Raw genomic sequence first — 12,977 nt, forward strand, 5'->3', positions numbered from 1 at the left:
GCAGCACTTTTTTTTTTTTTTTTTTGTTTGTGAACTTTAATTGCATAAACGTTCATCTGCGTGGCTGTGGCAAGTGTGAAAAAAACTTTTTCTTTTTGTTTGTGCGAACTTTAGTTTTTGACCACCAAGTGAAAACTTTGGGTGTAAGTAAACGAGATGGGAGGCTTTTGACAGATTTCCATATGTTCGCATGGACTTGTAAGCAAAAACCATGCAGACATAGGCCTACTTTTGCGGGTTTGCGAAGGTTGACAAAAGTTTGCACAAATGTCCGCTGGCTGAACTTCACACTAGTAAAATGGATCTGCACTGGAAAGTGTGTGTTTTTTTTTTTTTATCTTGGGGTAACTAGAACAATAATTTAAATATGAAACGTGCAAAAATAATTCTCAAAAGTTTATGAAAATGAAGGCAGCTACTTTAAGATACTGTATTTCTACCTTTTTGCTTTTTCTGTTGCTTTTTTTTATATATTTGTAGGGTTATTGAGTGGTAATTTATCTTAAAGAAAAGTAAAAGTTCTCTGATGTGTTGGAGTATAATCAGGGAAACCTAACTCAATGCTGCCTCATTAAGCCCAGCTATCTCCAGGACTGAAATATCCACAGAAGAAGTAAAAAACAGGGACACAGTCGAGTTAGGAAAATATAAAATGTTACCAGTACAAAAAATAAATATCCACACTTACAATTCATAAAAAACTCAGCAGGCATAATTAAGGGGCCACCCGCCCATAGATAATTGCAATCAGTGGCTGTAACGAGAGACGGTCTCTGGACGCAGACTTCTAGTAGTGTACCCGCGCTCAAACAGCCTCGTGGTTGTTTGCACGACGTCTCTGTGCTATGACGTACTGGGCAGCTAGCATGCAATTACCATCACACGTGTCACAAGAGATCGCTTCATCAGGTTCCTCTTCCCCACACAGCCAATATGTGGTCTTAAATAGCCTCAATATCAAATGATACAGAATTACATACACCCGTCACATGTAGTTTATCTTAAACGCCTTTAAATGCACGTTGTAGTAGCTTGAAGATGTTTTAGGCAGGAAATTAGTAGTTATTCTTAAATACAATTAAATTATTCTGTTGGCCTGTTAATAATTTCAATTTTAGGCATTTGGATACCTATGGAAATGTCCCAAACAATAGTTTTTGACCCTTGACTCCAGCCACTTCCTGGCAGCCCCTTACACTGGTGTTATCAAAGTCGAGCAGCTATATAACTCATATACTGTTTGACAAGTAGATTAAAATTGGGAGGGGCTGCGCCTGAGGAGATGGCAGCTTTGGAGACTAGCTTCGCGGCAACTCGGGGCGTTAAATCCCACAATTAAGAGTACTTTTTTGCCCTCGAGTGCCTAGACCCTACACCTGTGATGGCTCCTAAACAAACAAACAAACAAAACCTCAAGCTGAACTGACGGAGTGTTTTTAGGAAACATGATTACTCCCACCATCCGCAACCCCGGACTCCGTCACGTGCTCAGACAGACTCTGATTCACAAGGTGAGCCCACAAGTCAACATTCCACAAAGAGCGATATAGAAGATCTCTCTGGTAACATTGAGCTCTTTTATTACAAGCAGATCTTCAAAAAGCCCTATCCAAAAATAACAGGATTTGTCCTATTTGTGAGTGAGGATCGGTCCCCTCCAGATGAAGCTGGACAATAGTACAGTATCTCAACCAAGAAAAAAAATGGATCTAGGCCTTGAACAGGTAAAAACTGAAGTGGCAGACATTTTACAATGCTAAGAAGACGCTGAAAATGCAGATCGCCAGAACAATCTCAGAATCCGTGGCATCCCTGAGTATGATGGACATACCAGTCACCTCACAACTAATACTTATGCCCCACAATGCCTGGCATATGCTGCTGTCGTCTGCCTCCTTTTGAAAACTTGTTATCGAGGTGGCTTACAGTACCTTGCCGGACTAGACTGGAGAGTCCTTAATGCTGGACAGAACCCACAAGGCATGAAGGCCCAAGCCCCCAGCCAGTGACCTCTCCCGAGATGATGTGATTGTCTCTTAGGCTTTCACTATTATAAAACCATTCTTCACGGCAGTGAGGTGCCCCAGCGATCTATCCTTTTGAAAATGCCTCTCTGTAGGTCTTTTCTGACTTATCGCCGTCCATCCTGACCCACAGACGCAACCTGAAAGGTACCTGCCTTACGTTACAGAAATATCAAGTACAGGTGGGCCTTCCCTTTCAAGCTTCTGGTCATCGGGGAGGGGGACCACCTCCCTGAGGTACCTGGTGGACGGACCAGCCTTTTGAGGAATCTGCATTGCATCCTCCCATCCCTGGATTGTCAGAGGGAGCCTACTGACATGCATCCTACGTTGTCCAGCACTAAGCAGAGAAGTCCCATGATGCAAGCTTCCCCTTCACTTGACTGAGTGCCCACAGTATAAAGGCTTAACAAATTGCAGGCTTGAACAACTGACCCTGGAAATTAGATACATTAGGAGCCCCCAAAATGGAAGGTTGTGAGATCCCTGCCCAGGTGCTCCAGCCACACAACAGGGTCACTGTAGCCCTTTGCTAGCTGTGCAGGACATATCTGTTTTAGACATTGGTCTAACTTTACGTGTATTTATTTATTTATTTATAAAATATTTTACCAGGAAGTAATACATTGAGAGTTACCTCTCGTTTTCAAGTATGTCCTGGGCACAGAGTAAAACAAATAATACATGGTTACAAATACAGTTACATAAATGAACATATATACAAGATATTGCGTGCACAGTTAAAGAAAATATATATTATGGGCGTATGAAACAGTTACAGACCAGATTAAAATGTGAGACAGCCTTAGATTTGAAAGAACTTAAACTGGTGGTGGATGTGAGAATCTTTGGTAGGTTGTTCCAGTTTTGGGGTGCACGGTAGGAGAAGGAGGAACGTCCGGATACTTTGTTGAGCATTGGGACCATGAACAGTCTTTTGGAGTCTGATCTCAGGTGATAAGTGCTGCATGTGGTAGGGGTATGGAGCTTGTTCAGGTAGCTGGGTAGCTTGCCCATGAAGAATTTAAAGGCAAGACAGGAAAGGTGAACTTTGCGCCTAGACTCGAGTGATGACCAATCTGGTTCTTTGAGCATATCGCAGTGATGTGTGTTGTAGTTGCAATGGAGAACAAAATGACAAATTGAATTGTAGAGGGTGTCAAGTTTGCTAAGGTGGGTTTGAGGTGCCGAGCCGTATACTATGTCTCCATAGTCAATAATTGGCATTAGCATCTGCTGAGCGATACGCTTTCTGACCAGGAGACTTAGGGAGGATTTGTTCCTGTAAAGTGCCCCTAGTTTGGCATAGGTCTTGGTTGTCAGGATATCAATGTGTATCCCGAATGTTAAGTGGGAGTCAAACCATAAGCCCAGGTATTTAAAACTAGTGACAGGGGTTAGGGTGGTGTTAGCGTTGGTTCTAATCAGGAGCTCAGTCACTGGAAGCTTTTAAAATTTTGTCTTGGTCCCGAATACCATTGTTACAGTCTTGTCAGTGTTTAAAAACAGTTTGTTTTGGGAAATCCAGTTTTCGAGTCTGAAAAAGTCAGACTGAAGTATGTGTTGAAGGTTAGAGAGGCTATGGCTGTGTGCATATAGGATTGTGTCGTCTGCATTCATGTGTATTGAGGCTTCCTTACAAGCTGTGGGAAGATCATTAATGAACACTGAGAAGAGTAGGGGCCCCAGAACAGAGCCTTGCGGGACACCACAGGTGATATCCAGGGGGTTGGAGTTAGAGCCTGAGATGGACACATGTTGGGATCTTCCTGATAGGTAGGACTGAAACCAGTTTAAAGCAAGCTTCCCTATTCCAGAGCTCTGGAGTTTGTTGAGCAGGATAGCATGATCAACTGTGTCAAAAGCCTTTGCAAAATCTAGGAATACTGCACCAGTGAGTTGTCCCCGTTCCATTCCACACTGGATTTCATTGCAAACTTTTAGCAGGGTAGTTACGATGGAGTGTTTGGGACGAAACCCAGATTGGAATTGGCTAGGGAAATTTGTCTTGGTATAGAAATCGCTTAATTGGGAGTGGACACATTTTTCCATGACTTTGGATAGAATTGGGAGAAGTGAGATTGGCTTGTAGTTTGAGACAGTGTTTTTGTCCCCACTTTTGAAGATTGGGACAACTCTGGCAGTTTTCCAGGTCTTAGGGATATGGCCTGCAGACAGGATAGAGTTGACTATGGACGCAATTGGTTTGGCAATGGCTGGGGCACCAAGTCGTAGGAACCTAGATTGTAGTAAGTCAGGTCCACATTGGCTGCTTAGTTTTAGTTTGAGGAGCGCTTGTATAATCTCCTCTTCAGATACTGGGCCAAATTGAAAATTGTGGGCAGTGTTGGGAGGGGGTGGGACTATAGGGGGTGGGACTATAGGGGTACTCCCAGGATGAGATTCAGGTTTGTGGTTTGGGCTGCGTTTTGCTAATAAGTTAGTGGCGCACCCTACAAAGTAATCATTGAATGCATTTTGCAATGTCAGTTGGGTTTGTCAGAGTAATATCCCCCTTAGTGATATTACTTGGTTGTTGATGGTTAGGAGGCTGGAATATATTGTTGATAACCTTCCAGAAGTTAGCTGGGTTTGATGTATTTTGGTGGAGATTGTCAGAGTAGTATTGTGCTTTTGCATGCCTTGTTTGCCTTGTGCACATGTTCCGCAGGCATCTGTAGTGATTGAGATCCTTGGTAGTGCCAGTTACTTTGTAGCTTTTCCACAAGGTATCCCTGAGCTGGTAGAGTGCAATAAGGTCAGTTGTAACCCATGGAAGGTGGGCCCCCCGTACCCTTATTTTGCATAGTGGAGCATGGATATCGCAGAGTTTTAAGAACTCTGATTGGAAATAGTCAAGCGCAGAATCAGGGTCGGGAATTAAATCGATTCTGTGCCATGGGCAGTTGGTAAGGTCATCCAGAAACTGTTGTGGGTTAAAGTTTTTAAATGTTCTAGTGAGGAGAACTTTAGGGCTTGATTGGGGCGTTTTAATTTTCCTTATACAGTACACTATTGCATGGTCACTGAAAATGTCAGGAAGGATGCCAGAGGATTGGATTCTGCTGGGGTTTGAGGAGAGAATCCAGTCTAGCAAGGAATGGTTATGCGATTTCAGGTTTATCCGTGTGGGTTGGGAAATGAGTTGCGATAGGTTAAGTGACTTCAGTTGTATCTGGATTTTGTGGTTTTTAGGGTCAAGCCAATTGAAGTTGAAATCTCCAAGAACTAGCAGCTCACTCTTCTCATTCAGAGAGGAAATGGAGCCAAGAAATTGGGTGATATCAGTCAGGGATTGTAGAGGGGCTTTAGGGGGGCGGTAGATGCCAGCAAGCAAGATGGGCTTAGAAAAGGGGAGGCAGATTTTGCCAACTAGAATTTCAAAAGAGGGTGGGCTTGGGGGGCAATTTAACAGTGTAAATTTTAAGGTGTCTGCAATATAAAATAACACCCCTCCTCCTCTCTTTGACCTATCTCTCCTAAAAATGGAGTATCCCTGAATGGCGATATTTGAATCAGGGGTTTTAGGGGATAGCCATGTTTCTGTAAGAATGATGGATTTGGGTTTATGCATAAGGCACCATGCCCTTAGTTCGTCCAGTTTGGGCAGCAGGCTCCGGATATTTATATGGGCGACAGATAGCCCTTTTTGGAATTTAAAGGTGGAATTCTCAGGGGCATGGGACAGAGCTGAAATGGGAGGACCTGGGTTAGGTTCAATATCACCTGCTAAAGAGAGTAACAGTACAAGTAGGAATTTGGGTAGTTGTTTGTAGGTTGTAAATTTGTGGTGTTTGCTATTAGAGTGAGTAGTGGTTGGTGTGCTGCTTTTTAGAGTTCTCCACCAACATTCAGTAGATAGTGCAAGGCTTTTGAGTAGTCCAGGGTGTATGGTGATGTTGGGTGTGGGCCAGGATGGAGGAGTTTGTAGTGTATAGAGGGAGTAACATCTCCATGAGGCCAGGAGAAAGAAAAGTTAAAATACATAGCAGGTTCATTATGCCAGAGGTAGGCAGTGCTGCAGGGAGCTGCTGTGAACAAAGTGAGTGTGTGCAGACTAAACAGCATGGGTGTGCCTGTTCCTTGTCAAATGTTTTGGTGCATTGCAATGCTAGAGTCAGTTCAGGGTTTCAGTGTATTGTGCACTCAGTTTTGGGAGAGGCTGCAGTGAAATAAGTTGTAAAGGGGTGGGGGGCCTTAGTGTAGCCTTAGATCCAGTCGCGCTGCACATTACACATAGCCTTGAGCCTATTGACTGTTACCCTTCCCTATATCGATTACTGTAATTTTATTAGGCCCCACCGTTCAGTGTGATGCTTGTTTGCATATAAAAAATTAGGCCTTAGCTAGAGATTGCATTATCTGCCCGCCGAAGGGTCAGCCACTAAACATTGCATTCTTAAACCGACGCGATAGCGGGTCACCTCCGAGGTGGACAGAGGTTAATATTTTTGGTAGGATCCAATCTGGGAAGATGAATCTCCTGCTGCGCTAACTTCATTTGTTTCAAATTCTGCCCATCCCAATTTTACATAGACATTCTCAACCTCCGATCCCTTATCACAACATTTACATGCAATAAGAGGCCCAGAGTCAGCAGATTTATCCTACCAAAGCTGGCGGACTCACCCTCCCCTACCTGGTTTCTTGTTACAAGGCAGCTCAAGCGGGCCAAATAATGGTTTGCACTCGAACCACAGCTCAGGTGGTGGGTAGCCCTAGAGGCATCCTTGATCCATACAGTAAAGCTAGACAGGAAGTCCTACCTTCAATCTCTCGCATGTTAAAGCTATGTGAAAAGATTAAATTTAAATATAAACTCAAGTCCAAAAATTCCCTAATGCATCCACTACTAGATAATCCAGAATATTAAGCAGGCCTATCGAAGTGCTTTCCTAAATTGGGACAAAGCAAATATAAGATTGAAGGACTTAAACTCGGACCTAAAAATCAGGCAATTTGATTACTTCTCCAAAGGAAAGAGCCTGCCAAATGGCTAACTATTAAGTTTTTTTTATACCAAAATAAACAGACTCTCCCTTCTCTAATTTAGAGATGCTGTGTTTACAGGCGAAGGACCAGTAAGAACTAACGGCACAACACTATGGTTATCTTTCTTGCCCAGAAACACACTCAGGACAAACCAGCGTTTATGAGACAATGGGAGGTTAATCTCGATGAGGGGAAGCTTGGGAAGAAATATTTGTTGCGTCAAATGGTAGCTCCATACGCACGATCATCAAAGAGAATGTGTACAAGATCATGTTGAGATGGTACAAGACCCCCATGACATTATCCACATTTCTTCCAGGCTATTCACCACTGTGTCCAAAGGGCTGCGGGGAAAGGGCGTCTTTTTTTTTTTTTTTTTTTTTTTTTTTAACATATGTGGTGGTCCTGTCCCCTAATTGCACACCTTTAGAATAAAGTAAAGAAATGGTCGCAACAAATCTTTAATCTCGACCTCCCACTGAACTCTTGGCTCTTCCTTTTAAATAGACCTCTCCTAGATTTATCTAGATCTGAGCATAAACTGAACTCGCATATAGCTACAGCAACTAGATGTGAGCTGACTGCCCTCTTGAAGTAGAGGAAATTCCCATCCACCTCCAATATTGGTAACAAATGATGGTTGGTATGCCAAATGGAAAGATGACTAGTTACCTGAATTATTTGTGCCCTAAATTTCAGAGTCTGGCAGCCTTGTCTCACCTGCACAGGTATCCCTTGCCTGAACCCCACCACAATTCACCACATTGCTTAACCCTGGGCAACTCTTTCCATGGTCCCGACTAGGCCTTGTGCGCGTTGTCAATGCCTGTCCCTAACCGAGAGATCTCTTTCTGTATAACTCTACCTCCTCAATATGTACACTTTGGGAATATGAATCACCATGTACTTGCATTCATTTGTGACTGTGAACCCTCACCTGCCCTTTTTTTATTTTTTTATTCTGTACTCTACCCCCTGCTCCTGTGTTGTTCAACCCCTGAACATTTTCAATAAAATGTGATATATAGTGGGGGGGGGAAAGCTACAGTCTCGGATTACAGTAACGCCTCGTCCATAGTGTGCGAGCTTTCCTGTGGCGTCATGCTCGCCTGCAGCAGGAGAGATTTTCTATCCTGCAGACTGAGGGGACGGGGAGGTGTGTCGGGGGCGTGGCCATGACATCACAGAGCTGGTTCGCCCTCGTGACCCGGCCGTCGTGCGGCAAATTCAAGAAAGGTTGTCGCGCGAAGCACCGGTTGCCCGTTACGCTTGTGTACCATATACTCATGCACATTGGCTTCCTAGTGTTTGTTTTCGGAGCGAGCGATGTCGCTTGCGCCGAAAACAAACACTAGGACCCCAATGTGAACTATGGACGCAGCCTTACAATTATGACTGGAGCTTTAAACCATGGTGAAAACATTTGGTTTTAAAAAGTTCGGTTAGTTTTGGATGACGCGTAACAAAACAGCTTGTATGTGTGTGTTAGGTGAAGCTACAGACAACTCATGATCTGCTGCAGTGGTTTTGCAGGCTCCTGACTAGCTCCACAGAATAAATTACTTTTCACCCAATAGATTTTTCTTTCATGGTAAAAAAATAAATAAAAAGAATTTGCTAAGCCTCCGTATACGTACTCTCCAGTCTTCTGGTGTATGTCTGTCCTCTGTGCTGTCCAGCCCTAGAGATGCTCGGTTCTGTATTTCTGTATCTGTCTCCTGAGTGGTGTCTCCAATGTGCCTCAAATGGCTTCCATAAATGGACACAAGGCAGGAATCAACGAGCTTGGTTCTGTGCTGATTCGGTTAAGGGTGAAGAACTACATGGGCACAAAAGTCACGATAGTGCTTTGATTAATCTAATATGCATCTTTCTAGATGTACATATGCACACATAAAAAGTTGTCATGTCTTTAAGAGGCGAAATTCACTGAACCTCTTATAGACAGGCATACACACTGCACATTGCTATCCTAGCTGTGCAGACTGTCCCTCCAAATGAACACCTAGATCATAGGTGGGCAACATATTTTTAAATGTAGCCACAGGTGTGGCGAATGAGAAGTGAAAATCGCCACACCATGTAAAAATTGAGAAATTAGGTTGCTCAATTGATCATTTAAAACAACACACAGTGTTCATCTGCTTCACTCACCTCAGAACTATCACCTGCTGCTTGTTAACTTCGTTGACTCCATTAAGCGGAAACCAACACACACCGTCAGGAAAAACGTTATTTTACTGTGGGAGCTGGCAAAATCAAAATAGCCACACTTTCATGGCCAATTCGCCACTTGTGGCGATTGGCGACATGGTTGCCCACCTTGGACCTAGATGTTAGTTTGGCCAGTACTGGTTTAAGCTACATTGATCACCCTCGGTTTTGAAGTAAGCCAATGCCACAAATCTGAGAATGCAATTATTTACATATTTAAACAGGGCTGGTTATCTTCCCTACTGGTTGCTCTGTGGATGGTTGGGAGATATATGAACACAGAATGTCCAGAAATTATTTATACACATGCTTATCAAGAAATTACATAAGGCTACCAAAAGACTGCAAGTCACTGGGGCCCAACAAAGTCCTGTTTTGATCTGGGGTGGGGGGTTTGTCAGAAAAAACAAGGTAACTAAATGGCAGAAGTGCCTCAATATGTTAGTCACCTGGAGCTAACTTTACAGATATAGCATGTGTTCTTGTTTCCTCTAATGAGATATGGTGGGCTGTATTGTGGTATTCTGCACCAGCATTAAAGCCTATGAAAACTTTCATATTCTGTGCTAGAACGCTGTATAAAGGGTTTTCTGTGGGAACAATGTCACATGCTACATCTGTAACACACTGCAACTATTTTGCTTATGAAAATGGCCTGTTTCATATAATTACAAAACCACAATGACTTCAATATGGTCTGAAGATTGTTAGGTGCAATCGTGGAATTTATTCTTGTGTTCCGTCATGTTTTTCACATTAAACCTCCTCCCTTTGTTTGTCTATGATGAAATCTCAAGCAGGCGCTGCCTAGCAACTCAATGCAAGTAAAGATCTGCCTGAAAGGGTAAAAACAGAAGTGTTTTATATATATATATATATATATATATATATATATATAAATAAATATATATATTATATAAGGATTGCTATATCTCTGCAGTTGTTCAAAGGCTAACTGATATTACTGATGGGCAAAGCACAACAAGGGTAGTTAACGTGTGTGTGTGTGTGTGTGTGTGTGTGTGTGTGTGTAACTCGCATATAAAATCAACCAATATACTTGAATCAAATCAACATCAGGAGGAGGTCAGTCCAGAGATTGAGGCTTTGTCCCCGGTGACCGCGGCGGTGCGCGTGCGTGCCACACACAAAATACAGCCCTCTATGGGGCAGGTCCCAGTCGGCTTGTGTGTGCACGCGATGCGCGACCGCCTTTGCCAAAAGACAAGATTTTTGGCGCTTTGGCCACGGCGGCGGTTCAGCCAATGAGGGCGAACCAGCCGCGTGATGTCCTAGCTGCGCCCCCGCACGCCTCCCCCTGCTCTACTCGAGAAGTGCATCCCATCGCTACACCTGAGACCGCAGATCACGGCTTAAATTGGTGCACGTGCAGGCAGTGACTGGGACCGTAGCCTTAGCAAAAGGACTATAGGTAACCAGGCTCAATTTTGCCATAAGCATTTTAAAAGAAAACATATGTTCTGTTTGTGAGAGGAGGAGGGACTGGGTGGTTCCAGCAATTTGCAATACAACGTTGGATGTCAACTAAAATCTGAGATCAATTTACCATATACAGCACCTTTTGCGAAGTGTTCGCTTAAATCATTACTGCTGGGTTCAGCAGCACTGAGAAGCTTTTTGCACAGAACCAGCATAGATGTGCCAAGGAACCGATTTCTCCACATCCCCTCCAACATCCTAGGAAAAACTGAAGGTTTAGTAGAATGTATTCTGGAGGGTGAGAGATATTATCTGTGCAGAGTTCTGTAATAGCAACACACATTGTGCTTTTAGAGGTTACTTCCCAAATCATCCTTCAGGGTCTAAGGTAATGTGAAATCCCTTTTCCCACTTCTCCGATAAATTTTTAATTATGAAAGGCCTAAAAAATGTAAACCTTAAGTGCATTGTTGGTATAACAGAAATTACTCAAAAGAAGGTCAAAGGTCGAGGAGACGTTTGTGGTGCAATGTGGTTTAGGATCAAATGCCTGATCTGAAGGTAACTGTAGCTCTATTAATGCTTATATACTACCTGGTACTATGTTCTGTGAACACGCACAAACGTTAAAATGTTAGATTGACATTGTTTGAAGGTAGTTCGTATTCTTCATCACAATCACAATTTTATTCTTACAAATGTGTGTGAGAGGGTATTGGTGTTATTAGTAAAAGGTACATGTTTGTGTTTGTAAAAGATTAATGGGAGTGGAGTGTCATGTTCAATAAAATGCTTGTGTTACATTTACACATTTGATGGGAACCCCCACACACATTTTCTTCCTACAATTATGGCATTAGCCATGGCTGAAGGAGACCTAATTAGGTGAAACACCGAGCTTGGGATGATGAGACCCCAGCCAGTTTATTTAATTTAAGGATTGTTGTGCTAAATAAAATTGATTTTTCTTTAAAGTTACTGTAGTGCCTCTGCAAATCTTTCACTGGTCCCCCAAACCCACTTCATTCACCCCATTGTGAAATGTCATACTGTGGCTGAACTGCAGACAAGGATACTGGGTAGTGACAAATTATGCAAATTTCCAATCAGGTTGTTCATTGATCCTAAGGTTGCAGACATGGTGCCGCAGCCCGTGCGGAGACGCGCCAAGGCTGATGGAAAGCGGGTGCTTTCACTGGCCATAGTACACGGACCGTTGGGGCATTCCCAGTGACGTCACGGAGCTGGTTCGCCCTCATTGGGTGAACCGCTCACTTGACCGCCCTGTCGCGCTGAGAAATCAGTTTTAACTGATTTCTCGCGCATCACGTGCCCCCTCCTGCCTTCACGCGGACGCGCCCGCAGGCCGCATGTACGCGAACATTGCCTTAAGGCAGTCTGTTCGCTCAGCGTGCGGACGCGTCCACGTGATCTGCCACAGTATGGACGCAGCCTAATGCTGACAGCATCAGCTTGCTTCAAACGCACCTTATTTTGGATACTTTGTAGACTGTGATTTCTTTTGTCAGCGCAATATACCATTTTTTTAATATATTGTATGGTGATTTACATCAGTTCACAAGCCTAGAAAGGTCCCTTTCTTTTAGTTTGCATGAGCAAATGTCAGTTCATTGCCCATTGTGGGACTGTGTATTCGAGTAAATTGGCAATAAAAGCTGGCGAACCGAAAATAGGTTTTTGGGATCCTAAAGGCTCCTAGGCAACTTTACTGAGAGGTTTGCATGTTCATAATACAAGTTATCTAATCGAAGTATAAATATAACTTTGAAGAAAACAGGTGTTCTTTAGGACCAAAATGAAAACAAGATCTCTGTCCCAAATCAGAATTATTTTTTTGTAAGTATTATCAATTTAAATTACATTACAGTACCTTTTTAGAGACACAATATATCAATTGAATTTCCAAAAGGTGTAATAATTATTCCGTGGGAAACATCAGCTTAAATGGTTTTTTCTTCTTCTTCTTGTAGTCCCGCTGCGTGTAGCAAGTGAAATCACCGAGTGCCGAGATGAGCAACAAGAGCCCAGCTCCTTTACAAAGTATTTCAGTGTGGTTTGGTGCAAGGCGTCGAAGAAAAAACACAAGAAGTGGGAAGGAGACGCGGTTCTTATTGCTAAAGGGAGAACGGTGACGTTAAAAGACATGGAAGGGAAGGATATTGGAAAAGGTATTGTGAATATAGCCAAGCTAACTATTACTGTGTACAGGCATACCCCGGTTTAAGGACACTCACTTTAAGCACACTCGCGAGTAAGGACATATCGCCCAATAGCCAAACAGCAGCT

General features: G+C 43.2%; 1 protein-coding gene across 3 annotated transcripts in view; it reads left to right on the plus strand.

Moving 5' to 3' along the window:
* The window catches only part of RAD54B (RAD54 homolog B), a 91,614-nt gene that overhangs the window by 51,614 nt on the left and 27,023 nt on the right, over positions 1-12,977 (plus strand). For all 3 annotated transcript variants that reach the window (XM_075582710.1, XM_075582711.1, XM_075582712.1), the window contains one exon: positions 12,662-12,859. In XM_075582710.1, the coding sequence (XP_075438825.1) occupies positions 12,662-12,859 (198 nt within the window). The remainder of the gene's footprint in view (positions 1-12,661; positions 12,860-12,977) is intronic.

The sequence above is a fragment of the Ascaphus truei genome, chromosome 2 (genome assembly GCF_040206685.1).
Source record: "Ascaphus truei isolate aAscTru1 chromosome 2, aAscTru1.hap1, whole genome shotgun sequence".
NCBI classification, from domain to species: Eukaryota; Metazoa; Chordata; class Amphibia; order Anura; family Ascaphidae; genus Ascaphus; species Ascaphus truei.